This window comes from Chrysochloris asiatica, unplaced genomic scaffold (assembly GCF_000296735.1).
Source record: "Chrysochloris asiatica unplaced genomic scaffold, ChrAsi1.0 scaffold00380, whole genome shotgun sequence".
Classification (NCBI taxonomy): Eukaryota; Metazoa; Chordata; class Mammalia; order Afrosoricida; family Chrysochloridae; genus Chrysochloris; species Chrysochloris asiatica.
This window is the reverse complement of record NW_006408898.1, coordinates 1,432,644-1,447,022: the sequence shown is the minus strand read 5'-3', so window position 1 is coordinate 1,447,022 and position 14,379 is coordinate 1,432,644. Positions and strand designations below refer to the sequence as shown.

Sequence of the window (14,379 nt, the reverse complement as noted above, 5' to 3'; positions counted from 1 at the left end):
GCTGACATACTGTGGGAATACAATTAATGTCACGGAATTCTTTATAAACAAAGTAGCAAATGGGGAACAAATTTGCTCTGTAAATTTTCACCTAAAGCATCATGTTTGTTTGTTTTTTAAAGGAAAGAAACTTTGTTAGCAGCTAGAAAAACTCTCTTATCCCCCTTCAGTCACTACCTCCTAGAGGCATTTGATAGACCAAATACAGGGGAACCTCAAAACCCTCAGCAGGTACTCACTGGAAAAGGGGAGACCAGCCTGAGAATGGAGTCCTGGTGTGAAGCTGTAGAATACAGCGCTAGACCACAGGTCAGCTTGAACCGGAAGGTCAGCGGTTCAAATTCACCAGCCACGCCTCAGAAATTCTATACAGGGTCGCTGTGAGTTGGAACTGACCCAATGACCCAATGGCATTTAACAACATCTGAGAATAGTGGCTAAAACTGGGTAGCTCTCTTCAGAATCCAATTCACTAGATCCTTTTCTTGATTCTAACACCACTGGTTAGATTGTTTTGCTTGTTTGTGTTTTTTAAACAATTTTTTATAAATAGAATCATATAGTATGTATTCTTTTGTGTTTAATTGCTTTGCTCAATGTCTTTTTGTGTGCGATTTATTTGTATGATTATGTGTACTTGTAATTTGCTTATTCTTAATGCAGTATTTCAGTTGTATGAATATGACACAATTTCTTTATCCAGTCTATTGTTGATATGCATTTTGCTTGTTTCCAGTTTGGGTTAAATCATTAATACTATTATCAACATTTTTCACACAGCTTCAAGTTGAATTAACAAAAACAATACAAAACACAGAGCATATTATCTTTTCTTGAGTGTGTTGTGTGTTGAGTGCCATTGAGTCAGTTCCAATTCATAGTTACCCAATGTACAACAAAAGGAAACACTTCCAGGTCATGCACCATTGTCCCAAACTGTGCTGTTTGAATCAGTCCATTGTTGCAGTCATTGTATCAATACACCTCGTTGGGGGTCTACTGCTTTTTCACTGACTGTCTACTTTATAAAGTTTGATGCCCTTCTCCAGGGACTGGTTCCTTTTGGTAATGTTTCCAAAGTATATAAGATGAAGACTAGCTATTCTCATCTCTAACGGACATTCCAGCTGTCCTTTGTCTAAGACAGATTTGTTTGTTCTTTGGGCAGTCCAGGGTACATTCAATATTCTTTGCCAACAGTATCTTCCTTAGTCTACCTTATTCATTGTCTAGTTTTCACAGGCATATGAGACTACTGAAAACATCATGGCATAGATCAGACACACCTTAGTTCTCAAATTGACATCTTTGCTTTTTAATACTTTAAAGAGATCTTTTGAAGATTTGCTAAATGCAATCCATTCTTTGATTTTTTATTTAAAAATTTTTTAAAAAGCTTTTATTGTGATTGAGTGATAGTTTACATAGGAGAACATCAGTTTTATATGCTTCATATCATATTTCATTTCAGTGCAATCATTATTTTCATCTCTATCATCATTCAATGGTATTTGCTTCTATTCCCTTTGGATGTTTTTCTGTTTTTTGATGTACACAAAAACACTAAGGAATATATAATCATTTAAACAACCCAAGAGCACATTCTACAAGCCTGACTCCTCACCATTAGCACACATCCTTTCTCTTCCCATGAGTCTAGAGTCCTCAGCTGCTCTATCTTTCCATGTCATCATCTCTGCCTCCATTTCTGGTGTTGCTGCTTCTCTGGATAGGGTCCCGCATTCCACTCATGCTCTTCTCCCTTGATGGTCCTAGGGTCCTCTCTTCTGGGAATGTAAGAACATTATTCCCTGCTGTATGTTATAAAACTTCTACCTTTACAGTTGTGATAATTGCAATTACTCATGATAAACAATTACTCACTCCTGAATCATAAGAATCTTATCCCCATCTCCTTTCACTAGACCCGTCTACACAAGATGAAAGCTATTCATCAGGGATTCTACCTTCCCCTGCACAATCTGAAGCTATCCCTCTTGAAAACTTTTAAGCCAGCCACTTCATGCCTTTATCGTGCCCCCCCTCCCCCCATTTTAGGTACCCAATGTATAAGATGCCCATCCCTATCAACCCTGTGTACAGAGGGAATATGTTTGATCCTTGATGTGGAGACTTCTTCCATCTCAGTTGGTATTTTGAGACATATATTAAAGGAGCTCTGGTAGCGTAGTGGTTACAATTCGGGCTGTGACCTGCAAGGTTGTTGTTGTTGTTGTTAAGTGCCATCGAGTCGGTTCTGACCCATAGCAACCCTGTACAGGGTTTCCGAGGCTGTAAATCTTTACGGGAGCAGAAAGTTTCATCTTTCTCCTGCAGAGTGGCTGGTAGTTTCAAACTGCTGACCTTACGGTTCATAGCCCAATTCTGTGTGAGAAAGATGAGGCTTTCTGCTCCCATAAAGATTTACAGCCTGTACAGGGTCACTATGAGTCAGAACCAACTCCACGGCACATAGCAACAACAATAACAACAACAACATAAGTAAAAGTCAAGTTCATCAAATTGTAGCAGTTTCCACTTGTTTCCTTTATCTTCCTCTATTTGAGTTCTGATCATCAAGCCATGAAAGCTAGGTCAAATGAGTACTATCTGCAAGTTTGGACATTCTTATGCATCTCCCCTTACTTCATATCAGCTGGAGGGCTCTAGCCCTCTGTCCCTTGTTCATGGACTTAGGAGTCCCCAGGTCTCACCACACTTTGGACCAACCATCCCTGTTGGGAGCAGCTGAGCCAAGGTTCCCAGACTTGGGGGTAGTTTAATTGAAGGACTGCAACTGAACAGTTGTGGTCAAGAAACTCAGGCTGCTTCCAAGTCAAAGTCCCTCCTTCCCTTCCTCCCCCCTTCCCCCCCCACCAGGAACTTGCAGGCTGCCTCAGGGGACAGGGAACTTGCAAGGTCTTTCCTTGTATTTAGTTGTGTCCTTCGGCTCAGCCTGCACAACATTCTAACCACCCTATCTCTGTTTCCCTAGCAACTACATTCTTCTGATAAAGCCCCGCTTACTGCATGCATCAAAATACCATATGTTATTATTTTCTCTGCCCCCAAGCACCTCCCTTTGAGCTGTGTATAAAATAAACTCACTGCCTAGGTCTGTGTCCCAGTATCTCCATCAGAGTACTGCATCCCACCTGGTCCCGACTATTCTATTTTTAAATGTGTCTTTCTTTTATTTCTCATATCCCATCACCCCCACTTGGGTTTAATTTCTCACTGCAGGTCACGGAGAAAAGCCAATTGTCAAACACAGCAGTTGGCCCCAGCAGTGTTGGCTCCACCAGTTGTGTTGGCTCCAGTACAGCCATCCTCTTCTCTCGCTCATCTCCAGGCCAACGGGAGTCTCTGGAATGTGGTTGAACTCAGCCCATATCTTCATTGCTGCCCTTCCCCTACTTCTACTCACCAGTAGACCAATGTGGTCACCAGCAAGCTTATATGCCTGCTCATGTGTTCCCTTTGAGTTTTATTCTCAAGGGGATTTGTCCTGAAGGCACTTGATTGCTTGGCTTGATGGCTCCCTGGCAAACTTGCTTGTTCTTGTAGTAGCCAATCTTTTATTTCTTTTTTTTTTTTTTTTTCAGCTCTTTATTATGAATTGAGTGAAGGTTTTACAGACAAGATGATCAGTCTAACAGTCAAATCACACCTTTTGTTTCATCTCAATGATTACAATCCGCTCCATGCAACAAATTATCCCACCTCCTCTCAGTGTTTCCTATTTCCATTCCATCCATCTTCTTACCCCTTCTCAACTTTGTCCTTAGGTAAATGTTGCCCTTTTGACTTTGAATAACTGACCATTCCATGGTGAGCATACTTTACTAGTGTTGTTGTCCCCCTATACACCTATCTGTTGCTTAGCTGAAAATTGGGCCATGAGAGTGAATTCTTTTCAAGATCTAAAGGGTGGTTGAGGGCCATAGTCTCAGCTTTCTCCAGTCTCTGACCAGTGAGCCTGGTCTTTTAAAAATATATATAATTTTTAGCTTTATTCTACATTTTCTGCCACTCTATCTGGGACCTTCTAAAGTGAACGCTTAACAGCAGTTGGTAGTAGCAGCCAGGCACCATCTAGTTCTTGTGGTCTGAGTCACGGAGACTGGTGATCACATGTTCCATTAACCCATTGGATGGATTGATTCCAAGCATATTCAAGTCTCATCACTCTTCTTTCTTCCTTCCACATATGGAGAGACAATTAGTTGTGCCTTAGATGGCCATCATGAGCTTTTAAGACCCCACATGCTATTCACCAAAGTAAGATGAGAACATTGTTTTTGTATACGATGTTATGCCAATTAATCATGGTGTCCCCTGAGACTATGGTGCTGAGTTTTCAGGCCCAGCAACTCATCACCTTAAGATGTTTGATAACATCTAAGAAGTTTTCATCACTTTGTCTTCTGTATGCTCCATTACATTCACAGATGTGTTTGCAGCAAAGTTGAATACCCATGTACCAATATCTTCTTTTAAACCCTTATATATTTGTGGGTATACTCCCACTATTCCTCCCATACCTGTTTAGCTTGTGCATCTGTCCACATATCTATCCTCAGAGAATTGTAGTTCCAAGGATGTATATATAGCACTTTATCCCTTGCATATCTCCTGGTGTCTTCATCTATCTTCATCATTCTTCTGCCAACTCTTCTTCTTGTATTTTGCTCTCCCCAGTTGGCTGTTGTTTAGTGCCATTAAGTCTGTTCTGACTCATAGTGACCCTGTGTAGGGTTTCCAAGGAGCAGCTGGTGGGTTTGAATCACCAATCTTGCAGTTCAAACTTACCTCACAGTCCAGTGTATTATCCTGCAGTGCCACACCAAGACTCTTTACTTTATGTTAGGTTGTGATCTATACTGTAGGCTGTATGTAGTTTTTTTTTTTTTTTTTAATGTTTTATTGTGAATGATGTGATAGTTTACATGGGAGAACATTAGCTTTACATTCATCCTTATCATATATCATTTCATTGCCATGGTTACAATCCCCTCCATGCATCAAAAACCAACCAAAGGGTATATCCTGCAAGACTGTCCCCCGGTTGTCAGCACACAGCCCCTCTCCCTCTTTGGGTCTAGAGTCCCCAGCCACTCGATCTCTCCACGTCATCATCTCTGCCTCCATCTCTGGGGTCACTGCTTCTCTGGGTAGGGTCCCATACTCCGTTCTTCTCCCTTGATGGTCCCAGGGACCTCTGCTCCTAGACTGCAAAGTCAATCACTCCCCACCTTTTGCTACACAACGTCTGTCTACCTTTACATTTCCAACCCTCACAATCAGTTCTGAAAACAATTATTCACTATTGTATCACAAGAGACCTATCTGCATCTCCTTTCATCAGCCCTGCCCAGACAGATTGGATACTACTCAGTGGAGAGTCTACCTTCCTCCATGCCCTCTGGATCTAGGTTCCCTCTTCAAAGTTTGTAAGCCAATCACTTCTTGCCTTTGTATCCTCCACCCCATTTAGGGTTTTCTTGGCTGTGATCTTTATTCAAGATTTTCTTCCACATAGCTATTGGGTGCGTTTGAACTGCCAACCTTTAAATTAGTTGTTAGGTACATCGAGTCAGTTTTCACCTACAGCGACTCTGTAATGGGTTTCCATACCCAAGTGAAGTAGGCTCTCAAGAATTAAAATTTAAATTGATTCTATTTTATGTTAATTACAGTGCCAATCCAGGATTGTATTCTCCTTTTAGACGTTATTTATGTTTGATAATGAATGAGCTAGTTCTTTTTAATAGTAAGCCATTCATTTACTCAGCTTCCACAGACCAAAAGTGAGATATGAAATAAGTACTGCGCAAGCCCTGCTCCTTTAAGCAATTTGGCACTTTTTTTTGTTCTAAAAAGTATTAGGTGTCCGACCGATGTTATCCTCACAACACATCCCTTGTGTTCTACTAACAATGGCCTCAAAGCATTTCCCATGTATTTGCATGGGTTGGGGCAGGGAGTCCAGACCGAGTATGCAAGAAACTGAAACTCTGGAAGCGGAACTTTACCCAGCATATCCTTCAGGGAGGATACGGCTGCAGAATGCGGAGTCATGGACAGGCCACTTCAGCCTCAGGCAGTTTGGTCTCCACGCCCGGCCTCGTTTTGTTGCCCAGGCGGGAGTCCAGCTTCCACGCGCCAGGGCCGACTCCAACTCGTTTCGCCGGCTCCGGCCCAGAACCCACCTCCACGCTCGGGCCCCGCCTCCACGCTCGACTCCGTATTCCCAGGCTCCGTCCCCGCCTTCACGTCCCAGCCGAGTCTCCGCCTCCCAGGCTCCGGCCCCGCCTCCAGGCTCCTGCTCGACTTCTCAGGCCCGAGTCTCCCCTCAGGCCCAAGCCTCTCCTCCATATTTTAGGCCCGCCTTCTCAAGAGGAGCCACACCTCTCCGTCCCGGACCAGTCTCTCGGGGGTGGAGCTATATCAGTTTGGGTGGGGGGAATTCGGAGCGTGGCCGGGGTCAAGGAGCACCAGGTGCGGTTTCTGAGTCAAGATGGCCGCTGCCAGCCGGGTTTGGACTTCACTGCTGCCCCGCAGCCCCTCCGGTCTTCCTGCCGGGGTCCCAGTGCTGCGTGCTGCCCTATGCCTACTCTGCGGGGCCCTGGCGGCTGTGGACGCCGTCCCCGAGCCTGGCCTCTGGGTAGCGACTGTCAACGACGTAAGTGGCTGTCATAACTCCGCCGGGACGCGTCTGGGGCCCTCGGGTCCTCCGGCGGCTCGCTGGGTTCTACACGTCCACCCCATAAGCCCCGCCCAGGCTTGTTCATCGGGTCCCCTCTGGGCCAGCTCGGGATCTCTCTCTTACACCTCCGAGCCCTTTCTCAGTTATGGGCGGTTTATTGTGCTTGCGGACCGCTCGCCCTTCTGAGCGCCGTTACTGATTTGAATGAGTATCACTTTTCCCGAAGTACTGGCCTCTCTCTTTGCCCTAGATCAGAGCTAAACCTCGAGGCACTCAGCATCTTTGGGGTTCGACATCCGTGACACCACAGGAAGAATTTTCCTGAGCTTCAATTTCCACATAAACTTGAACGTCGAAGTGGCTTCCCTTTCCCTACTCTCTTTAAATAGTTGCTGTTAATATTTGACTTCGAGTGGGTTCCGACCTATAGCGACCCTGTATAAAGTTTCCGAGGAGCAGCAAGTGAGCTTGAACCGCTGACCTTGTGGTTCAAGCGCATTAACCCACGGCGACACACCAGGACTCCTTCTAAATAGGAAGGAACATGAAATTGTCACACATCCTTTTCCCCTGTTTTTGCATTCTCGAATTTCCTCCAGCTCTTCCGGGACAGAGAGAGATTGGGGGGCGTGGGGGGCAGAGAATGAAAGAGAGAGAAGGTAGGGCAGTAAAGGAGTGTTTGAATGGCGAGTCTGGAAACGTTTCCTTTTCAGGGCAGGTCATCTGAGAAATTGGCGTCACTAGTTAGATGAGATGAAATGGGAGGGATGCAGAGGTGGAATTATGAAAAGTCTGGCTAGAGAGAGACCGGAAGTTGGAAAGATCATTATCACTGTTTTCTCTTGGGTCAGATGACTCAGTCAGCTCTCTGCTTGGAATAAGTGCTTTCTACATGTGTTGAAACTGATGTCCAAGTTAAAAAGGCGAAAAGGCAAAACATATTTTGATTTCTTCTAGCACATAAAGAAAAAAAAAGCAGAGGCTGCAAATACTTCCTACAACATAAAAGCTACGCAGAGGAATATTGTTATTGTTAAGTGCTCATAGCTACCCTGTGTAGGGTTTCTGAGAAGGGACTGGTGGGTCTGAACCGCTGACCTTGTGGCTAACAATCCAGTGCTTCTCCTACGTTCCTACGCCAAGACTCCACACAGGAATCCATGTATGTATTTTTCATAACTTTCAGGCTCAGTACACTTGTTTTCTTCCAGGAAGTCCTATTTTATGTGTCTGCATAGTTCCATAATTGAATTTGCTTGACCTGTGTAAAGCGAAGCTCAGTGAACCACACTCCTGGTTGCCATCTGCTTCTATAGTGAATGGCAGGTTGTAGACTATTGGAGCTTATCTATGAGAATCTTTGCCTAATGTACTTCAATTAATGTGAATCTAAAGAATAGAGGGAAGAATGACTTTGCTTCCTGCTCATGAGGAGAGAAGTTTGTGCCTAGGGACCCCGCATAATCTTTAATCAGCATAGTTTACTCCTGTGAGACTCAGACCTGCTTGTTGTTAAGTGTTGTGGAGTTAGTTTTGACTCATAGCAACCCTGTATAGGATTTCTGAGAAGTGGCTGGTAGGTTTGAATGGCTAACTTTTCAGTTAGCAGTCCAGACTTCTATAAAGCCCTCTTTTACAAAGAGTGGGCTTATTTTCCCTTAATTTCAAGTTGCTAGAACTTGCACTTCAGAGCAGGGAAGGATATGCCTAGCAAGAAATGGTTCGTTTGCTAGTAAAGTCCAACAAACAGTTTGCATGCCTACTGTGTGTTGTGCCTACACTGATCATTGGTGTTGCAAAGATACATTTTAACACAGTCTTTGTCTCTGGAAGCGTCCGCTCTAGTAGGGAGGACAGATTCATGACTAGGTCATTATCTCATAGCTGGTGGCATACTTGAGGTATTACCAGAGCACAGAAAGGAGCTACCTACCTACCTATCCTGTCCAGGCCACTAGGAGTCCTGGTGTGACGCTGTGGGTTAATGCACTGGACTACAAAGTTGGTTTGAACCACAAGATTGGTGGTTCAAGTTCATCAGTTGCTCCTCAGAAATGCTGTACAGGGTTGCTATGGGTTGGAATCGACTTGTTGGCATTTAACAACAATAACAACAACACTCTCTTTCTTAGAGGAGATGCCTGACTTGGTCTTAAAAGAGTTGGTAGTACCTGGGTGAACGTGGAGTAGACCCATAGCCACCACCAGAGTGTGGGAAATCCTTGGCATTTCTGCTGAATGGAGCAGGGCTGGCAAGGGTGTTTCTAGGGCACTCAGGTTATCAGACCTCCAGGACCTACACGGGCCCAGCAAGTCATATCAGTGGGTGAAGTGAGCTAGATTTCAGACAGGAGGGGGTGGTGATGAGGAGTGTGGGAGATTTTGGAGTGCGTGTCCTTTTTGAAGAGGGCTGCTGTGGTTTGGTTCCAGCTGGTGGATACCATGTGACAGTGGAGGCACAGAATTGCCAGGCCTCCAGTTGTTTGTGTGTTTGTTTGTTTTCTTAAATGTTTTATTGTGAATTATGTGATAGTTTACATGGGAGAACATTAGTTTTACATTCATTCTATCAATGTCTCATTGCCGTGGTTACAGTCTCCTCCATATAGTCCTTCACCGTGCCCCCCAGGTCTTCAGCACACAGTCGCTCTCCCTTTCTGGATCTAACGTCTCCAGCTGCTGCATCGCTCCCCGTCATTGTGTGTTTGTTTTAAGTGGAGTGAGAATCCATATTTTTATGATGTGAAATAGAAGTTTTAAATGTAGTCCACTATTTAGAACTTAAAAAAAACCTCCTTATGGACCAAATCATTTTTTATTAATGTTTTATTGTGAATGATGTGATAGTTTACATGGGAGAACATTAGCTTTACATTCATCCTGTTGTATATCGTTTCATTGCCATGGTTACAATCCCCTCCATGTATCATCAGCCAACCAAAGGGTATACCCTGAAAGCCTGTTTCCCCCCTCCCGGTCATCAGCACACAGCCCCTCTTCCTCTTTGGGTCTAGAGTCCCCAGCCGCTCCATCTCCATGTCATCATCTCTGCCTCCAACTTTGGCGTCACTGCTTCTCTGGGTAGGGTCCCGCTCTCCACTCTTCTCCCTTGATGGTCCCAGGGACTTCTGCTCCCAGGCTGAAAAGTTAATCACTCAAAAACATCTACCTTTACATTTCCAACCCTCACAAGCAGTCCAGATAATAATTATTCACTAGAAGAATTGATGCCTTTGAGTTGTGTTGGAGAATATTAAAAGTGCCATGGACTGCTAAAAGAACCAATAGATCTGTTTTGGAAGAAGTGCAGCCAGAGTGCTCCTTGGAGGCCAGGATGGCTAACCTTTGCCTCTCATACTTTGAACGTATTGTCAGAAGAGAACAGTTGCTGGAGAAGGATGTAATGCTGGGTAAGATGGAGGGTCTGAGAAAAAGAGAAAGACCCCCCAACGAGATGGATCAGCCAGGTGGCATCATTGATGGCGTCAAGTGTGGCAGCGGTGGTGGGGTCGGCCCAGGATCAGACATTGTTTTGTTCTGCTGTGCATGGGGTCGCTATGAGTCGGTTCCAACTTGATGGCACCTGACAACAACAACAGCAACATTGTATCACAAGAGCCCTATCCACATTTCCTTTCATCAACCCTGCCTAGATAGATTGGAGATTCTTCCATCCTCCATGCCCTCTGGATCTAGGCTCCCTCTTGAAAGCTTGCAAGCCAGTCACTTCTTGCCTTTGTAGCCCCCCCATTTTGGGTAGCCAATGTCCAAGTTGCCCATCCCTGTCTACCTTGTGTATGGAGGGGGTGGGAATGATCCTTGCTGTAAAGATTTGTCCCCTCGTTTGAGCTACTGCATCCATAGATGTAGGTCAAGTTCATCAAATTCTTCTAGTTGAGCTTTGATCATCCAGTCATTGAAGCCAGGTCAAGTGGGTATTATCTGCAAGTGTGGGTGTTCTTGTGCATATGACCTCTCTTGTCAGCTGGATGCTTCACCCTCCACTCTAGTTCTCTGTGGCTATGTCACTGACTCTGGGCCCAAGAGTCCCCAGGTCTTGCCACACTGCTGGCCAACAAGGTCTCCACCCAAGTTCACAGGAAGTCTATTGAACGTTGTAGGGCTTAGTTCGCAGCTTCATTGCTGTTCAAATAAATCATTTTTTTTATTCATTTATTTTTTATTGTAGTAAATATATAGGTAACAAAACATTTTCCAATACAACAGAATGTGTTTTTTTTTAAAGAGCCATAAAATTCACTGTTCCATGCATGGGCTTGTATAATTTCATGATTGATTTAACTGGCTTCCCTACATTTCCCAACATGTAGGTTGTTTCCTGTTTGCTTAGTTGTCTTTTCTTTTTTCCTACTATTCTAAATTATAAGATGTTTTTAAAAATACATATGAAGTCTTCAAGTGACTTCCAAAGTTGATTGCTGGGACTAAACCTCAAGGAAGTTCCCTGTGCCCCACCATAAATCACAGGCACAAGGCAGCCACTTCCACTTCTTCTGAGAGCTGCCATTAAAGGGGAAAGGTCATCCTTCCTCCCTACTCTCCTGCTTGACACCTCCAGGCACCTGCGAGCTGGGAATTCAAATTTGAATCATGGCCCTTGCAAATTATGGCCTTGGGCAAATTCTGTAAACCTTAGCACCTTCAATAGACAAAGAATATACAATCCTCCAGATCTCAGAGGGCTGTTCAAAGGACCAAATGAAACATATACAAACTTGCTCCACCACGTGCCTGACACCTAAAAGGCCCTCCTTATTAACTGAGCCCAATCTTCAAGATGAACTTCCGGCACCCTACTATGCTGGTGATCAGCACTGAACTGTGAACCACAAAGTCAGCTTTTCAAACCTATCAGCTGTTTCTGAAAGGAAACCCTATACAGGCTCTCTAGGAGTCAGAACGGACTCCATGGCACTTAACAACATCTGTGCTGGGTAAGAAGAGCAATATGGGAAGGGGACCTTCTCAGAGCTCTCAGAACCTGTACGCTACAGACGAGCAAGGAGGTGGGACACATCTCCTGGCTCTACTATTTACTGTGTGATGGTGGGCAAGTTTTCTAACCCTTCTGTGCCTTAGTTTCTCCACCTATGAAATAGGGAGGTTTTTTTTGTTTTGTTTTTAATGTTTTATTGTAAATTATGTGATAGTTTACATGGGAGAACATTGGTTTTTTATTCATCCTGTCATACAGCCCCTCCCCCTCTCTGTGTCCAAAGTCCCCAACTGCTCCATCTCTCCACGTCATCCTCTCTGCCTCCATGTCAGGCATCACTGCTTCTCTGGGTAGGGTCCCGCTCTCCGCTCTTCTCCCTTGATGGTCCCAGGGAACTCCGCTCCCAGGCTGAAAAGTTAATCACTCCCCTCCTTGCTACAAAACGTCTACCTTTACATTTCCAACTCTCACAAGCAGTCCTGATAACAATTATTCACTATTGTATCACAAGAGACCTATCCACATTTCATTTCATCATCCCTGCCTAGACAGATTGGATACTACTCAGTGGAGATTCTACCTTCCTTCACGCCCCCTGGATCTAGGTTTCCTCTTGAAAGCTTGTAAGCCAGTCACTTCTTGCCTTTGTAGCCCCAGCATTTTGGGTAGCCAATGTCCAAGTTGCCCATCCCTGTCTACTCTGTGTATGGAGGGGGTGGGAATGATCCTTGCTGTAAGGATTTGTTCCCTCTTTTGAGCTACTGCATCCATAGGTGTAGATCAAGTTCATCAAATTGTATCAGATTACTCTTTTTTTCATCTTCTTTCTTTTTCTAGTTGAGCTCTGATCATCCAGTCATTGAAGCCAGGTCAAGTGGGTATTATCTGCAAGTGTGGGTGTTCTTATGCATATGCCTTCTCTTCTTACCAGCTGGACACTTCTCTCTCTACTCTAGTCCTCTGTGTCTATGTCCTTGACTCTGGGCCCAAGAGTCCCCAGGTCTTGCCACACTGCTGGCCAACCAGGTCTCCACCCGGGTTCACAGAAGTCTATTGAATGTTGTAGGGCTTAGTTCGCAGCTTCATTGCTGTTCAGATGAATCATTTTTAAGGACATTTGATTAGGGTCTAGGCCACCAGGAACTACTTTGGGGTATGAATGTGGGAGAGCCATTTAAGAGTTTTAGCTTCTACCTATGTACTTCTGGGTGGGAACGGCACTTAACAACAACAACAACAACAAATGGATTCCTGATGTGGCTCTGTAGGATTAGCACTGGACTGCGAATCACAAGGTTGGCCGTTCAAACCCACCAGCTGCTTCTTGGAAACCCACCAGCTGTTATGAGTCAGAACCGACTCAACAGCACTTAACAACAACAAAGCAAGGATTGATAAAGGAGCTTTGGTAGTGTAGTAGATTACAAACTGGGCTGCTAACTGCATGGCCAGTAATTTGAATCTACCAGTTCCTCCACAGGAGAAAGATCCCATAAAGATGTATAGCCTCAGAAACTCTTATGTAGGGTGGCTATCAGTTGGAACTGACTCGGTGGTACATACAACAACAGGTTTAATTACTTAGCTTAGGTCTGGAGTCACAGGTCCAGTGAAGCTATTGCATCAGAATCAACTTGTTGGCTATTGCCAGGAAGTGTTGAATACCCGAATTGGGGCAGTGGTGGCAGGGATTGAGAGAAAAACTACAGTTTGGGAAGTGTTTGTAAGATAAAGTAGGCATGTTGGGCGGTAGAGGTGAGGGACCATAAAAAGGCCTGCCTCAGATGACTGGATCAGTGCTACTTTCAACCTTGGTAGATAGACGAGGTGGTGAGGCAAAGAGGGGTGTGTCTGCCTTGGGATAGGTATGTGCGGTGTGTTTGTTAGATAGCTCATTGGACAAGTCTGTCAGGCAGCTGGGTAAGGTGGAGCTGGAACTCAGGAGGACTCTAGGCTGAGGATTTTGAAACTTTGTGGGAGAGAGGAAGAGCTTACTAAAAATGACTGACTTGTCATACAAGTTTTCCCCTAAATCCTAATCACTTAATCATTTAACATAATTTCTTCTTTCAAGGTTTTTTTCCTTGGGGAGGGCAGGCATTAGTAACCAATTATGTGATTTCAATTGTGGTAAGTGTTGTGAAGAATGGGTACTAGATCATGTAAGGGAGAGTCTGCCCTGGTTTGGGCACCACAGAAGACTTCCTGAGGAAGGTATGTTTGACATGGTTGTGAAGGGTAATAACAATTAACTAGGTGAAGAAAGAGTTGGAGGAACAACTTTTAAAGAAAGTTTTAGGCTGACCACTAAGGTCCGGAGGAACTGAATACAAATTGCTTGAGTGGTGGGAAGGTCTAGATTATTCAGAGTCCTGTAGGCTACAGGAAGAATGTTGGTCTATTTTAATTGCAGTGGTAAACCAGAACAATTCTGAGAGGGAGGCGGTTGTTTTATCTGAAGTGTGTTCCCATTGCTCGTAAAGGAAAAACATGCAAACGCAGACAGCTCATATCCCATCTGAGTAGTGCAAATCATACATCTCATGTCTGTCTGTCTCCAGTGGAGATCGGCAGGCAGGAGCACTCCTCACCCTTCTATCAACTGCAGAGGGGAGACACATGGTGCCAGGTGAACCAAGTGATAGATGGTCTGATTTATATTACTAAACAAATCATACTGGTCATAGGACGAGTGCAAGGATTAGAATGATGT

General features: G+C 44.5%; 1 protein-coding gene across 1 annotated transcript in view; it reads left to right on the top strand.

The window, feature by feature from the left end:
- Nucleotides 1-6,520: 6,520 nt before the first annotated feature.
- The window catches only part of TMEM87B (transmembrane protein 87B), a 73,988-nt gene continuing 66,129 nt past the window's right edge, over nucleotides 6,521-14,379 (top strand). Inside the window, exon 1 of the mRNA XM_006876449.1 lies at nucleotides 6,521-6,685. Within this exon, the coding sequence (XP_006876511.1) occupies nucleotides 6,521-6,685 (165 nt within the window). The remainder of the gene's footprint in view (nucleotides 6,686-14,379) is intronic.